Raw genomic sequence first — 16,718 nt, forward strand, 5'->3', positions numbered from 1 at the left:
GCAGGATTTTAAAATGTAAGGAAAGGTTTTAGATGCTTTAAAAAGTAGTGAATATTTGTAAACTACAACCAAACATATAAAACAATATTTCTTTAGTTCTAGCTAGAAAAGTAATTCTATCACCTCACAGTTCAGTTTCAGCTACATTCAGGTCTAGGAATCTCCACATTCTTATGTAATGCCTTAAAGCAGCAGTAGACATTAAAACAACAAAATTAAATTTTATCCAAAAAAAAAAAAACCACCAAAAAAACAAAAAAGATTTGGTTTCTGTATGATCCTGTGTTCAGTGTGTAACCTGAGCAGGGTCCCTTACACCTGCTGCTACGGTTTGGGGGTTTTTGGCAGTTACTTCAAGAGATTTTGTTTGTTTAGGAAAAGCATTAATTCACTGTAGTTCAGGTTTGCCTGCAGCTCTCCAGCTGCCCACACACTGGCTGCTCAGCAAGTGGTGACTTCCCAGCTCCAGGCTAAACCAGAACAGTTAATGCTCTGGAGGAGACTCCCCGCCTCATCAGTGATGCATAGAGCTTCGTGTGTTTTGTAATTAAAGCTTTGTCCATCATTTCCTACGTATCACTGTTAGTCCCTTTAAAGAAGTTACCCTGCCAGGTTCTTTGGTTACAGACATTCCAGGCTGCCGTCCCGCGGCACGTGGCCGGGGAGGGAGGGGGCCGTGGCAGTCCAGTGGCCGTGCCCGTCCCTCTCCCGCCACAGCAGCGGTGCTGTGCATCTTTACCAGAGAGACGAGGGATGCTCCGTTTGCTATTCACAGGCAAAGTAATCCTTGAGTGGGGAGAAGAGGTGCCGGATGACAGGGACGCTCCACGATCCCCCCAGCAGCTTCTGGCGAGCCCCGCGGCTCATGTTGGACACATCCGTGTAGGGGAGAGGGAAGCCAAAGATCCTGCAGAGCAGAGGCAGGAGAGGATGGGTGAGGCAGAGCAGGAGCAGGAACCCCTTTCCCTGGGCAGCACCGCTCCCAGGCCACTCAAAGACAATGAGCATCGGGAGTCTCCTACTCCCAGATGGAAGGGGATTCAGCTCTCCAGCACGATTGGAGCCCCACACAACCTGAGCAGTGTCACTGTTCTGGATGGGGCCAGGCTGTGCCTGCCCGCCATCCCCAGTGTCCCCCACCCAGTGGGATTTCCTGGCAAGGCTCCTGAAGGAGCCCTGTGCCTGGGCATCCCACCTGCCTCTGCTCAGCAGCACCTCTGCAAGCATCGCCCAGGGCTGCTCCATGGAGATAGGACTGAGTAGCTCTGGGTAGCTCTGAGTCATGGGCTGGGCGCTTCCCTTACAATCAGATGAAAGTCCAAGAGCCCGTTTCACATGACAAAGGCTTGAAATTGTTATTTTACTTTCAAATGCCTTTAGCTCAGTGTTAACTCCAACAAATACTGGCAATTTAAATATAAGCAAGCAAAACTATTTAACCCCAGTCTTGTGTTTACTGGCCAGAAGGTGCAAAAACTTCAGGTTTTGTCACACGTACTTGGTGTGCAGGACTTCTTGTAATTGGATTTATCTACTCCCAGTCCTTATGTTGTGTTTTGCCATGAATTCAGGGTGCTACGGGGTGTGAAGTTTGAAGCAGGGTGCACTCATGCTTTGCAACAGCAGCTGCTGGCTGTACTGCGAGCTCCCCCACACCAGCACAGCCACAGTGTCCCCTCAGTTCCCCTCCAGAAACCCACAACCATGGCACTGACCAGGGCACAGCACTGCCATATGGCACCCCCACATCAGCCTGGGCCTTACCCCAAAGCCAGTCCACATGTGCACCCCCAGCCAGAGCCACCACACAGCATCCTGAGCAAGCCCCATCACTCCTCCCTCCAAAAACTTCAGGGCCAGGGCAGGGGATGCTGCTACACTTCTCCCCCGCAGTCTCATCATTGCTCATTAGTAAGTGCATTAATTATCATGTGCACATCACTGCAGGGAAGCTGCCCCTTGCGGGAGCTGCAGCTTCTCACTCCCAGGAGCTGGGCTTAGAGCCAGGGAGACAAAAAAAAACATGAACAAGCACTACAAAACAAACCAAAACTACCGTGAGAGATCCGAGGACAGCAGACTGATTGATTACCTGTCCATCCCAGGGAGGTTGCCCCAGAAGTAACGAGCTCGGTGGGCAGCTGATATCTTGATCGCATCAATCATAACTGGGTTACACTGGGGGCCAAAAAGAGGGGAAATAAAAGTTAGGGGAAATGTTGGCTTGGTTCTCTCCTGCATGGTCAGTCCTTCACACTGCCCTGCAGGGACCTAAAGTCTTCAGAAAGTCCTCAAAAAAATGTAGCCTCCACAAACCCTGTTTCATACCAGGGCACTGCTACATGAGCTCCCAGGTCATGGCCATGACCAGCAGCTATTAACCCTCATGGGGTGCTCAGCGCTGGTTCCCCTGGACCAGGATCAGGACTGTCAGCCTTCAATGGTGATTTTACACCAATGGTCCCTGCTGACTCACAACCCATCCTGGCTACCACAGAGTTAAAACCCCTTCCCAGTCCCTGACCCCCTCTCCCTAGAAATAACAGGCATTGCTGGGAACAGATGCTTTCTGCAAGGCAGCAAAACCCCTCCCCCAGAGGACTAGTGCTTGGGTTTGACCTGATGAAAGCCAGAGGGAAGGATCCAGAGCCAAGACTAAACTTGATTCCTTGGCATGTGCACCAGGCAGGGGGTTTTCCAGCATCAGGAAACCATAGCCAGACCCTCACACTCAGCACACCCTGCACAGCCCAGCAAGTGTCACCTGCTCTAACGCCTTTCCCACAGCTGTCAGCAATCCCTACCTCTAGAAACCGCGAAATGTCCCTCTTGTCATTGATCCTCATGGCCACCACATTCTCAAACATCCAGAAGAAGGGCCGCTCCTCGCCCGCCTTGGGACGAGCGTAGTTGAGCAGGTGGTAGAACTCAAAGAACAGCCTCCCGGTTCCTTCTGCAAGGAAAAAGCCAAGCAGCAGGTTGGGACCAGCTGGTGCACGGGGTGTGGGGCTGGGGGTCCTGGCTGCCCTCCCCACCAAGATGGGTATGGATACAGCCCATCACCAATACAGCCTGGGGCTGAACCACTTCTCAGGGCTCTAAGGTGGCCCCACGACCCAGGAACATCCCAAGGTATGCAGCCTGGCAGAGGCAAAGCAGCCTTACCAAACAGCGCCTTCCTGGCTGGATTGACAAGGGAGACATCGTCACAGGGGCTTCCACCGATCACTAGGTCAAAAGGACCCCACTCCTCAATCTACAAAGAGAAAATCCAGACCATTAGGAGATGCCACAGAAGCAGGTCTCTCCTCCCCAGTGGGGCAGGGGACAAGCTTGTCCCAGAGCTGGTGGGATGAGACCCATGCCCCCATGGTGCCATGTCCTTCAGGCTCTCACAGAAGCAGAGCTCACATTTCTCTTGGTTATGTTCCTGACATCGTGCACGTAGGTGATGTTGCCCTCAGGCCGCACGGTGCCTGCGGCCATGGGGTTCTCACAGATCTCTGAGGCAATGTACTTCTCCACTTGGATGCCCAAGTCCTTCAGCACCGTGTACCCTGCCAATGGACAGAGGTCTGAGGTCGCACTGCTCTCTTTAGCCTCCAAGTCTCCTTCGTCAGCACCGCTCGATGTGGCTGCTCCTGGATGTCCTGTGTGGGTGTAGTCAAACAGCACTTCAAGGTGAGTAAACTTTTATTTGACCCATTCCTCCAGGCAGGTTTGCTCCCAGAAAGCAGAATGCCAGAGCTGAGTGAACTGAGCCAAACCAGTTGCCCTCAGGCACTTCAGAGTATAGGTTACTGGTGTCCCCACAGCTCTGGCTTCTCAGGGGAACCAGCCACCCGAGATCACACTTGGCACAGCAGGAACACCTCTGTCAGCAAAAACTCCCATGCTCTCCCCTCCACCCTTCACTCCATCCTTCCCTCCTCCACCACCCTGTCCAGCAGGAAAGGGAGACCCTGCCCTCATCCCCCTTCTGATGGGGATCTCCCTGCTTTCACCCCCTCCTCCCCACCAAGCTTTTAGAGACAGGCTTGTGGCCATGGAATGATTCGTCCCCAATGCCCAGTGCTAGGAGCTGCCCAGCAGTGCTTCCCTACTGCCTCACCTGTTGCCACCCCATCGAACAACGAGAGCACTCGAATTGGTCTCCTCTTCGCTGGAGGAACTGTTGGGTAGATTTTGGGTGCAGCCTGCAATGGAGAGAGCCATGAAGCCCCAGCCCTGGCAGTGCTGCATTGCCCCATAAGGCTCTGAATGCAGCACCTCCACCTTCAGGAGAGCATCTGAGGCACCAAGAGCCTGGCACCCTTGGAAAGGGTGGATGAACAAGACCAAGGCAGAGGGAAGAGGAATTCCAGGTCATCCGCCCTGCCCTCGGTGACCCTCTCCCCCACATCCCAGCATATCAGGCTCCCTGCCCACAGCCCTTACATATTCCTGTCCCTTGTCACTGGTAAAGAAGTCCTGCAGGCGGGCGTTCCAGTCCTGCCGGCGCTGCAGCACGCCGTGGCTCTGCTGGGGCTGGCACATGTAGCAGTTCCAGGGCTCCTGCTCTTTAACTTTGGCCGATGTCCCTCGCCCCACCAGCACCTCCAGACACTCCACACAGAAGCACCTGCCCAAACCACAACAGCTCATGCTCATCACTCCAGCAACCCCTCTGGGTCACCCCAGCTTCTCCTGGAGTTTCCCCTGCCATGCACCAGAACCCCCACCATTTTACAGGATATTTTTCCAGGCAGTACCCTGGTTTTTAGGGCTGCTTACACAAGCTGGAGACCAAGGCATGGGTGAATCCCCTGCCAACCTCCACAGGGCTTATTCAGGTGATACCTGGCTCGGTAAGGACAGGTAGGCTGTGTTGGGATGTGCTGCATGGCAGCCAGCTGGGGAGAAGCACAGCCCCTGCCCAGGCTTATGGAGGACCCTGCTTCCTGCAGCTCCCTGGGAGTGATGCCAGGCCCTCAGCCCCAGAAGCAGAGACATGGGGCTCACCTGCAGCAGCTGGTGTTGCTGCAAAGCAGCAGCTCCTTGCCTGCACAGCAGACGGTGCAGTAGGACTGGTACCCATCTTCGTCATACATGTAGAAGTACTCCAGGAATCTATCCTAGCAAAAGGACATTCAGGAGAAAACAAGGACAGGGGATCAGGAGCCATGCACAGAGGGTGAAGAGAGAACACAGCTTTGCTCCATTCCCAGTACATGCCAAGATCTTGGAGATGCATATCCTTAGTGTTTCAAGGTGGTGATGACATGCTGAGGGACAGCCCCATGGGGGACACAGCATGGCCATGGCACAGCCACCCCCTGTCCCAGCAGCACTGGCTGCACCCCAGCCCCATCCTCTGGCCCCAGGCTCCTGCTCAGCCCCAGCACAGCAGCACTTACCCTGCACATCTGGCAGAGGCCCCCCTTGAACAGTGGGTGGAAGGTGGCTGGGTTCCTCCTCCCGCAGGACAAACAGCTGTCTGTGGGACAGAGAGAGCTGCGCTCACCCAGGGCAGGGACCCCTTACACCCCACCACAGGCTGCAGAGGCTGGAACCTCCCCTTGGAACTGTGTCTGGATAAAGCCTGCCCTCAGAACTGCATCCAAGTGGGGCCTGCTCTTGGAACCGCATCTGGATGTGGCTATGGCTCCCCATGGAGGATCCGCAGAGCACCCTGTCCCCCTCAGCACCCTGCACTCACAGCACTTCCCCCTGCTACGTGGTACAGTTGAAAAGGGACCCACGACCCTTGCTGAGCACCCCCAGCACCTCACATCTCTTCCCTGGAGAGACAGGGCCAGTGATTACCTTCCAGCTTCCCGCTGTTGTTCGTAACTTCAGAAACCATTTGCTCTTTATAAAATTGAAAAGAAAAAAAAAAAAGAAAAATACTTATCATTCCTTTTGTAACAAACTGCACTCTTCTTACAGCTGCCTTATTTCTTGCACTAGAACTGCTACAGCTTTGCTGAGAGATTTTGGTGCAAAACCCACATCCTTTCACTGATGGAGATACTAGAGCTCAGCATAGCAGCACATGTTCATGCTCCAAGCTGAGCTGCTAGTGGGGCCCAGCCCATGTCTTGCAGTTGAGTTTGCTGGTGTCTTGTAAGGCACTAAACCACAAGAGTTTTTGCCTTCAGAAACCAGGCTCATAGTCCCTGGAAAGAGCCAAACCTTTCCCAGAATGGTTTCCCAGTGCTCTCAGGCTGCATGACCCAGGCCAAGCCCCTCCCCAGCTCTCTCTGTTGGTTACCTCGGGTCCGGTCCTCTTCCACACGCTGCTCCTTGCTGTTGTTGCAGGGGTAGGTCTTCAGCCTCTTGGTGGGGGGATATTGTTCAAGGGGCACCACCTCCTCTGTCCCATTCCTCAGCACCCCATTCTCTGCAAGGAAAAGGCAGCTCCCTAAGGACAAGCCTCCAGCCTCAAATCTACCCCAGGGCACCTCCTGCCAAGCCCTGCCAGGTCTCACCCCAGCCACAGCAGGACCCTTCCTGGCCACCCGTGTCCCCACACATGGCACGAGGCTCAGCCAGGTCTGATTTCCATGGGTTAAGGGCTTGAAGGGTGTTTTGCTCCAGCTTTTTGCAACGCCGCTGTGGGGGTCCCAGTGAGAAGCCCCAGGACCACCTTGGGACTGGACTGGCCCGCCAGCCCCCCACCAGCCCCCACCCAGCTGATGCCACCACCTCACCTGAGCCTTTGGGTGGCCGCAGTCCCTTGAGCCCCAGGGGTTTGAAACCAGTGATTGCCCAGTCGATCATGGGCTTCAGCTGCTCCTCCAGTGACTCCCTGGGGCCAGTTGTAAACGTCTTCCCCGACCGGCTCCGGGCAACCTGATGAGGATGGACAGCAGGGGACAGGGTGGTCTCTGTCAGAGGAGCAGCCACAGCCTGCCAGGGCCACAGGCCCAGGCCCCCTCCCCATCCAACACACAAAGACACACACACACACAGGTGTGCGGGGCTTGGTGGCCCCAGGACAGTGGCAGCTGACAGATTCCCGCTCTGGGTGTGCCCTTGGCTGCACTCCAGTGCCTCCATCCCTGCAACGAGTCCATCTGTCCTCCACCAGCCTGCCCTAATGGAGCCAGAAGCAGGGACAGCCCAGCCCCAGCTCTTGCCCAGATTCTGCTCCCTGGCAAGTGGCAGGCAGAAAAGGCAGCAGAGGTGCCTGTGGGTCTGTAGCCCCATATGCTGACATGTCCCATATGCTGACATGTTCCATATGCCAATATGCCCTTGGATGGGCATTGGATTCACAAGTGCTCAGCACCATCCCTGACTTTAAAGAGCACCTGGCAGTGACCCAGGACACCTCTGGCTAGCCTGGCACTGCCCTGCTGCCATGATGCTGCCACATCCAAGCCCTCGCAGGGCTTGGGGTTCTGGAGCAGTGAGACCCTGGAGCAGCAGCAGCTACCCCTAAAGCTTCAGGATAAGCAGAGTTTGGCCTCACGGCTGCACTTGGAAATAATCACAGCAGAGAAAGAAGGGTTTTCCCGTATCCCATCCCACTGGCCCCTCCAGCCCAGCTGGTTCAGCTGGCACCTCACCCACCCACCCACCCTGGTGGTTACCTCCAGGGCGTGGTAAATGGCACGGCGGTAGGACACCAGCTTGTTGAACGTGGAGGAATTGAAATGCTGCCTAAAGGCCATCAGTCCCACCAGTTTGTCTGCAGAAACCTGGGAGAGAGCACCAAGATCTCACCAGTGGGACGGCAAAGCCCTGCTCAGCCATATCCCCCCAGCACTGTGGCCATGTGAGGAGGCCCAGTGGCAGCTTTGCCAAGAGCAGCAGTGTGACATGGACGGGTGGGTTGCACCCTCTGCCGGCACTGCTGGCGTGACACCAACACGGCACTTCCTCCCTCCTGCCTGCAGCATGGGAGGGGTTGGATATCCTGGTTGGGTATTAGGAAAAGGTTCATGGTTGGGCACTAGAACAGGCTCCCCGGGGCAGTGGTCATGGCACTAGCCTGCCAGAGCTCAAGGAGTGTTTGGGTGACACTCCTGGGCATATGGTGGGATTTTAGGGTTGTCCTGTGCAGGGAAGGAGTGTGACTCGATGATCCTTGTGGGTCCCTTCCAGCTCAGGATACTCTGATTCTGTGAGGGTGATGGGGCTCTGAGGGGACATCCCTCCCCAGGCAGGGGGTGACAGGGGAAGCCCTGGAGTGTGGACAAAACCCTGTGAAGTGGCCAGGCAGATGTCCCCATGTCTGGATGCTGTCACCAACCTACAGAGGCCAGTCATTAGTTACAGACACCAGAGCCATGAGAACCTGCCAGGGCCTGGCTATGCTGAGCACTGGGAGGGAAGGCCTGAGAGGCTGCAGGAGCACACACACACCCCCCAGCCAGCCTCAGGAGTGGGGCAGAAACGTGCAAGGGAGGGTGTTTTGGGCTGGGCAGCAGCCTTACCTCGGAGAACTTCCCGTCTCCAAACCACTGCACCCACCGCATGCCCGAGACCGCCTGGCGCTTGGCCGTGGCTCTGTGGGAGACGACAATTGCAGGCCACCAGGAAAAACCTTTGATCTTTCCCCAGACGAGCTCCCCAATTCCAAATTCCTTCCCATCCTGAAAACGAAAGACAGCAGATCAGCCAAAAGTACAAACGACTCCCCATTTTGTCTGGGCAGTGGTGAAGGAAAGCTCTGGAGCACAGGGGATAGCCCTGGTGTGTCTCCACATGTGTCACACGTGTGGACCTTTGTGCAGTGATCTACAAAAGCTGCATGCCCTCCCTCAAACACAGGGCCAACCCCCCTACGGCAACACTGGATCCCAGCCCTGATCCATGCTGAAGCTTGGTGGGGAGGCTTGTGTGTGCCAGCCCCACGCTGAGCCCGTGCCTGGCACACGGCGTGGTGCATGCTCTGTCCTGCACAGCCCTCCTGGCACGGGGCCCCGTGCGTGTCCACTCCTGCCTGCCCTCCCAGGGTCTCTGCAAACAGCGGGAAGCCTCGCACCAAGTTTGTTCGCTGGGTGCCCTGAGCAGACGAGGCTCCTCCTTGGAACAGGGCAGGCCCTTCACAGGGCTCACACCTCAGCCTGTGTGGCTGCACCCCAGGGAGAGGATACCCACCCACCCTCCTCTTGTTCCCACTGGGTAGAGCAGGAAATGGGGTGGAACGAAAACAGAAGAAAAAAGAAGAGCCAAGAATTTTGGTGTGACCCGTCACAGGCCATGCTGGGTGCTGTGCAGAGCAAGGCACCTCACACTAGAGCAAAGTCACCTCTCTGCCTGCAGAGCCCTCCTTCCCAGCTTTGTTCTGCAATTAGGTACTTAATTATGCAGCAAGATGCAATTGCCCAATTCCTGCAAGTCTGGGGCCCTGCCCTGCGGCCCGCAGGCGCCGAATCCCGCTCTGCAGCCCCAGCAGCTTCAGTTCTCTCCAGCATCCCCGACAGAAATGTTTTCTGCACATGCAACTGCCTGTCTCAGCAGGGCACGGCACACGCCACACACATGCGTGTCTCAGGGGCTCATGTGTGGCACCAGTGGCAGCTTGGCGGTGCTGGTCCCAAAGCATTCAAGCCTGATGAATGAACACAGCCTGGCACCATCACACCCCAAAGCATTCAGGGAAGGGTGGGCAGGAGAAATAGCACTGAGGTTGTTTTGGGACAAGTCACAGAGATTCATCCTCGCCCCACACCATCCTGGGTGCAGGAACAGAGTTCAGCCCCTCTGTACCTGGTATTCCAGCGCCGTGCCCATGTCTCTGCTCTCTGACTCCTCGGCCCCCAGCTCAGCAGAGCCGTTCTGCCCCTCCTGGGAGCTGCTACCAGAGAGTGTGCTGCTGCTGCGGGATGAGTCCTGGGAGTCCTCCTCCGTCAGGTCGATGGTCACCGGTGTGGACATGGCTGAGCGACGCCTGGAGCTCTGCATGGCGGAGGGAGAGGAGTGTGAGTGCAGCAGGGAGAGGGGCAGGGGGAGCAGAGACCTGCCCCGCATCATCCCCCATCCCCTCATCACCCCCAGCCCTGTGCCATCCCCCAGCCCTGCAGTCGGGATCGGAGAGGGGGAGCCAGGGAGTGAGGGCACCACTGCAGCCATGAATAGAGAGGAGAGCCCTTAAAAGGGGCATCTGCAGAACTGCTCTGCTTTTACTTGCCAGACCCAGAGCAAATGGTGCACCACTGCCCCATCCCATTTTCCTGTCCCAAATCCACCCCAGGGTGCTCAACGCACCCAGTTCATAGCAGGGGCAAGAAACAGCACATAAACACACCCCCTTCACAGGGGAAACTGAGGCACAGGAAGGCTGCGCCATCTCTGAAGACACTTGACCAGGGCACAGCAGCAGTGCAGGTCTCTGCAGCCCCAGGGAAGCCCCCAGGAAGCCCTGGCCCTGCCAGACCCTCACCCGCACGGGAGTTGGCAGGTCCCTGAGAGTCTCCACACTGCGTGGTGGTTCCTTGATCCTCATCTCGTGCCGGGTCCGCCCTGCCTGGAACATGAGGCAGAGGGTGGGCTTCTGCCTGAGGCTGCTCTCCCACCCAACACTGCCCCAGGGTTGCACCTGCTACCAGAACGGAGGGGTGCCATGGCATGGGTGCCCTCCTCACGTGGGGACATGGACAGGCTGTGCCTCATGGGGCTGAGCACCCCGGGCAGTGCCCTGGGGAAGGTAAGAGGAGGCAGACGGATGCTGGAGGCACCTTGTGCTGAGCCCCTTTGGGCAACTTTCTGCTCCACAGCATCTCTGCAAGTCTCAGGAGCTCCATTGCTGCAGCCCACTGCACCCAGCATGACAGAGAGAGCAGGATCCATAGCTGGGAGGACTGGGACGCCAGGAGAACCACAGACCCTGGCAGAGCACCTGTCCCAGGTACGGACCCACTTACACACCCTGGATGCTCTCACACTCCCATGGGTGCTCTTTCCCACAGCTGGCCCTGCAGCAGCACCCAGGGCAGCTTTTCCCTGGTGGTCACAGTTACAGCCCAGCCCAGACTTGTTTCCTGCACCCAGCATAACAGAAGTTCAAAATTAAATGAGATTTTGCAGTTAAAAGCCCCCAGACTAAACATAGTGGGAAAGATGAATTTTCACCCACTGGATTTATGGCTCTTTCTTTTGGAAGCTGCCTCATCTCAGGCAGATCTCCAACCTTGGGTTTTATTTCTAACTCAAAACAGTAAAGCCAGAAGGCAAAAATGCCTCCAGACCCTGGAGGTTTGTCAACCTAGTCAACAAAAGAGGGTGGGTGAAACTGGGGTCCAGCCCCAGAGCAGCTAAAAGCAGCCTACCCCACGAGTGGGAGGCAGGAGATGCTTCAGTCCATCAATACAGCTAAGACTTCTAAAGAAAATATCAGCATAATAATTATTAGGCTGCTGCAACATGTAATGGGCATTGCTGCATCCCACACCACCCCCTCCTGCTGCTGTGGTATCATCAGAAGCAGGAATTTAAAAATTAAAATTATTACACTGGTGAGTATTGCATCCATCACTGGACTGTTCCTCTGGCACTGAGCGCAAGAGAAGCCCAGAGGGAAAGAAATGAGGATCCTGGCACTGGATGTCCCTCACAGACAGCCCCCAAAAAGCACCCTCAGTGTTCACTTACCTTCTGCGCCGGCGTCAGACTGAGTGGCCAGGCCAGCTCCTCCTTGGAGAGGTCTCCATTGCTGTCCTTCTTCAGGGGAAGCAGCTCCAGGCCCCTGGGATCTGTGCAGGGACAAGACAGAGCAGCCTCAGGCTCTGCTGTGTCCCTGCTTGCCCCAGCCTCCCACTGCTCTCAGCAGCACAATTTGGAGATACCAAAACCTCATCTCGGGGAAACATGGCTGGGAGAAGAGACAAGTGGTGTCTCTTCACCCCATTGTGGCACCACTGGCACTACAGCCCCAGATCACCCACCTGTCCCTAAAACTGGCAGGCATGGGGACTTTCTTATCAATTCCTTTGTTCCTGAAAGCTCAGAGGCACAAAGAGGCCACCTGCCAGCTATTCAGGGCTTGTCACCAGGTTATTTAAAGCAGGACCTTGTGAACCCAAGAGGTAGGATTTGGGAACCCTGACTGGAGAATCCCAGGAGCAGTGACACAGTCCCTCAGGTCAGTGGCACCCCTCAGGCTGGTGGGTCTCCCCTGGCTTTCCTCACTCCATGGGGGTTAAACTATTGAGGGGCAGAGCCAGCATCTCAGTGTGGCACCCATTTCCACAACCATACCATGGCCTGAATGAGCTACTGGATCACAGAAATCCAGTGGGGTCATGGAAGGACTCTGGCCACAGCCACAGGGCTTCATTCCCCAGCAAGGCCCTGGGACAGAGGCTGTAAGACCCCCAAACCTGTGCATCCTTGCACATCCTGGGAGCACTCTGGGCACAGCGTGGTGACCCTCACCTGGAGTGCTGGGCTTCCCATTCGCCTCCAGTACAACGCCAGGTGCATTGTCCCCGTTGATGAGGATCAGCTTTGCCCTACAGTCTGCTTCATCCTGCCCGTGGCTCTTGTCCTTTTTCATGGTCGCCTGTAGAAGCCAGAATGGAAAGGAAATTCAGCTGTGCAAGAAGCCCCAGGGAGGGCAAAGCAGACAGAGTGAGCTCCTCGAGCCAGCCTCAACTTCATGCCCTTAGCAGAGAGGTCTGACTGGAGACTCATCTAAAGGTCCCAGGAGATAAAGGGCACTTGCACATAACCTCCACGCAAACGTAGTCGCCCTAAAGATCAACCATCTCCATCTAACAGAGGTCCCAGATGCACTTATCCTTAGGGAACACCAGGTTTTTCCCCAACATCTGTATGCTGTGGAAGGCTCCTGGCTCGGAGCTGCAGAGCCCCAGCTCACTCTGACAGACCCAGTCTGGAGGGCACTTGCACTTCCCGGCCACCCTGTAGAAACCAGGTGACAGCTCACCCCAGGCGACAGCCCACGCCTGGGGCACCAGCCTCCCTGTGTTCCAGCTGCCCAGCACGCCCAGAGGTGGGTGGGCTGTTCCTGCAGCAGTAGGACAGGCAGGCAGCCCGCCATGGGGGGGCAAAGTCCTGGAGCCTGCGTTAAACTGTCCCAGAGGGAGAAAACTCTTCCTGCCCCCCGCTCTTGGCCCCAGCTCCCCCGCCCCAGGGTGAAGGGACAGAGCAGGGGGCTGTGCCGCAGCACCCCAGCCCCTGCCCTCATGTCCCCCCCACAGAGCTGGGGCTTGCCTTGCCTGCTGCCTTCCCTTCGGTGCCCTCCCTGGATCCTGTTTTCCAAACTGGAAGCTCCCGTCTCTCCCAGAGGCACCCAGACACCATGAACGACGCTGCCTCATTGCTGGGCTATGAGTCTGTGCTGCAACTTGCCCCTTCGGCAGCACAGTCATTTTAGCAGCACGTAACTCAAGAGCTGAGGAGCTTGCAGGGCTTTGCCCACCTACAGCCCTGTTAGGAAGCCAAAGCAACACCCCCCTCAGCCCCAGAGAGACCCCAGCTCCAGCCCACCGCCCCTTCTGTGTCACTCTTGCTCTCCATCGCCTCCAACCACTGCCCTAACAATTGAGATTTCTGCTTTGAAATCATCTGTCAGCACCTCTGGCAAACAAAGACCAGTTGGAGTTTGATGTTTTGGATGCAGAGGGCAGAGTTAAAAACCTGGTAACACTCAAACACAAAGGAAAAGAGGTGTGCAGCACCCACCTCCACAGGCAGAGACCCTGATGCACATCCTGCCTCCCCTCTCAACAAAGGGAGGAGAGGAATGGCACCAGACACTGCATAACCCCCCACAGCTGTGTGTGCAGAAATCCCACTGCTGCAGCACATCTGCTCCCAGACCCGGCAAACAATTCCTGGGAGCTGCCCAGACTCGCTGCCTGCCCCCGGCCCAGGCGGATGGTCCCACATAGCCCCGGCTGCTCCGGGATGCAGCAATCCACCACAGAGCAGCACAGCCAGGCCAGGGTCAGCTCCTCCTGGCCTGCTCCCCCTCCCCAGCCCACAATGCTGCAGAGCAGCAGCAGCCATGACTGACAGTAATGCTGCCACCAAAACCAGCAAAACTCACCAAAAACAGTGAATCTCCCTTGGGAATTCCAACAGGGAGGTGTAAGACATGCTGCTCTCCCAGCATGATGGTGATCTGGCCCAGAGGGCACAAGGAGATGGAGCAGCATGAGGAAGGTAAGATTCAGGGAGGACAGGAGCAGGCAAGGCCACTTCCCAGCCTTCCCAAACATCTGCACCCACAAAATTCCACTGGGACCCTCAGAGGCCCTCTGCATTCGTTCCTTTGCCAGGGACCTGAGTCCAGGAAGTTCAAACTTGCACCTCAAAATCGTTTTTCCTTTCTCAGCCCCAGGACTGCCTCATGTCCAGCACACCAGGCTAGGGTGTCCTGCCAGCCCAGCACCAGGGAGGTGCAGGGGTAAGGTGACACAGCAGTCAGGTCTCCCCAGGGACACAGCCAGGACTGAGCACCCAAGCTCAGCTTTGCCACGTGCTTTTATTCCAGTTATAAAGTGGGAAAAAAAGGGTTATCCCTTTGGAAAGAACTGCTCCCTGGCAGAGCACGGACCCGCAGGTCATAGCTCTGCGGGTCCGAGGCACAGGCCACATGCCTTGCCGTGAGCACAGGCACATCACCTCCCTGCTTGATCCGTGCCCTTCTCCAGCTGCACCGCCCAGGATCTCCCGAGGACATCCCATCACCATCCTCTGATGGGAAAGGGAACAGCACACCACGGCCTAAACTGCTCGTTAAAAGTCTCTCTTTCCCAAAATCCCACACCTATGCAGCAGGACTGCGATTCCCATCCCTTCTCCTGCTGTTTGCACCAAGTGCTGAAGCCACACGAGCCCATCCTGCTGCCCACTGACCACCCAGGGTCCGTGCAGGAGCCACATCCTCGCGAGCTCACCCCCTCCTGCTCGGGAGGAAGGCTCGGTTCTTTGTCCTTGCCTCCCCTCGCAGAAACACACCAACATGTGCACTCAGGGCATTAAGAAAATAATAAGAAACAGAGCACTGCCCTCACACGTGCTGGCTCACGGGAGACCAGCCCTGCAGTGTTTGCATTGCCCAGCGCCCTGCAAACACACCGGGTGCTCCACAGTCATGCGCTCCAGACGAGAACCCATGAGGAGGAAAATAATGCACAATTCCAGCTCCATTGCCGAAAGCTCCCCAGCAGCCCAGCACCACCAGCAGCCCCGGCACTGCCTGGTGACCAGGACATGCCCTGCAGCCAAATCCCACCGAGGAGACAATGAACCCGCTGACTCCACAGCCCGCCCTCATTTTGCAATACCAGTTTCTTTAAGATTTGCCAAACTGGTTAAAGACCATGCCATAGTATTAACTGCTTATAGAGAGTTCTGGTGCCTGCCTGGCCACGCTTGCCAGCCACCCTGGAGCGGGCAGAGCAGGCAGAGTGGGCAGGATGGCTGGGCTCACCTGGCAGAGAGGGCAGGGTGGGCAGGGCTCACCTGGCCTGGCCATGCTCTGGACTGGACCCCTGCCCCTGCTCCCGGGGCTGCTCCGCCAGCCCCGCCCAGGCTGGTTTCAGTTTTCCTTGCGGGGAAAACAGGCCGCCCTGTTATCAGGTGCATGTCCCCAGGAGGTGGGGAGGTTTCGGACTTTGCCTCCAGACAGGGGCATGCATATCAAAAGGCTGGAGAGAAGCTTTACCCACGGCTGGGATGGAGCCATCGCCCAAGCCCTGTTTGAATAACAAAAAGAAATAAAGGACCCTAATGGCCGGGCTGGCTCTGGGCTGTGGTGCACACTAATGGCCTTTAAGTCTCCCCAAACCGAACATTTCCCTCTAATCCTGGGAAGAAAGGAGTTGCTGGGTTGGCAGTTCCGTAAGAAAGGCGCCGATTTCGCAGATGTGCTCGTTGGGAAAGGCAGGGGGCGAAGGGCAGGCTCCCCCTGCCCGCTTCCTGTGCCTGGCCTCTCCGCTCTCCCGCTCCGGCACTTCCCTCCATTTCCCTCGGTTTCCTCCTGCCCCGCTCCGCTCCCCCCGCAGCCCTCGGCGCCCACCCGGGCTCTCCCCGCTGTCTCTCAGCAAAGCTGGGTTAAAGAAAAGAAACAAAACACAAACCGGCCCCTCCTCTCCCAGTGCAGACCAGGCTGGAGACGTCTCCCGGACAGCCACCATCCCCGCCAACCGCTGCTCCAGCTGCTCCGGGCTCTTTACCATGTTCATCCCGGTGGGATCCCGCCGGGCCGAGCCCCTCCGGCGTGGGGCAGGGGCTGCCTGCGGGCAGGAGCTGGGGGCTGTGAGCAGGGCTGGAGGCTTTGGGGGCTGTGGCGCACAGGTGAGTCCCGCTCAGCGGTGGCGGGTCTTCTGCCCGGAGTCTTCACCGTTTCATCTTCCCCCTGCACAAGAGGACGTAAAGATGACAATGACACCTCGCTGCCCCCATGGCCCCCTGCCCAGCCCCGTACAGCCCCAGAGGTGGGACTGGGATACCCAGGGCTCAGTTCTCGTCAGTTGATTAAAAATTAGGAAACTGGAAACTGAGGCAGAAAAGCAGAGTCCTGCTCAGGGCAGCACGCTCCAGCCACCCCCTCCTTGCCCTGTCCCGTTCTGAGGGAGGTCGGTGCAAGACCACCGCTCGCCCCAGGACCACCCGCCCGCCCAGGGGTCCCCCCACCGCTCTCCTTTCCCGGCTTCCCGGGACTTGCGCCCCACACTGGGGCCACTCCGAAGAGTTCATTCCTCCTTCTCCGATGATCTCCTCTCCCCGGAGGCACCCCCCGGGCTCGGCCGGGG

The 16,718-nt window shown here is 57.0% G+C and overlaps 1 protein-coding gene across 2 annotated transcripts; it reads right to left on the minus strand.

Annotated features, from left to right (window-relative positions):
* Window positions 1-6: 6 nt before the first annotated feature.
* Window positions 7-16,552, minus strand: DNMT3B (DNA methyltransferase 3 beta). Of its 2 annotated transcripts, XM_017733438.1 has the most exons (19): window positions 16,044-16,552; window positions 12,367-12,493; window positions 11,584-11,684; window positions 10,376-10,459; window positions 9,703-9,891; window positions 8,424-8,582; window positions 7,578-7,685; window positions 6,693-6,834; window positions 6,254-6,382; window positions 5,806-5,850; window positions 5,397-5,476; window positions 5,002-5,114; window positions 4,438-4,621; window positions 4,112-4,196; window positions 3,412-3,650; window positions 3,166-3,256; window positions 2,805-2,953; window positions 2,093-2,178; window positions 7-907 (listed from the first exon to the last, which is right to left on the minus strand). In XM_017733438.1, exons 1-19 carry the CDS (start codon window positions 16,146-16,148, stop codon window positions 766-768), a joined length of 2,358 nt encoding a protein of 785 aa, XP_017588927.1. In that variant the 5' UTR covers window positions 16,149-16,552; the 3' UTR covers window positions 7-765. The 2 variants fall into 2 exon arrangements, with proteins under 2 accessions (XP_017588927.1, XP_017588936.1); XM_017733447.1 differs by lacking the exon at window positions 10,376-10,459.
* Window positions 16,553-16,718: the final 166 nt, after the last annotated feature.

Source organism: Corvus brachyrhynchos, unplaced genomic scaffold, assembly GCF_000691975.1.
Source record: "Corvus brachyrhynchos isolate BGI_N302 unplaced genomic scaffold, ASM69197v1 scaffold10, whole genome shotgun sequence".
Classification (NCBI taxonomy): domain Eukaryota; kingdom Metazoa; phylum Chordata; class Aves; order Passeriformes; family Corvidae; genus Corvus; species Corvus brachyrhynchos.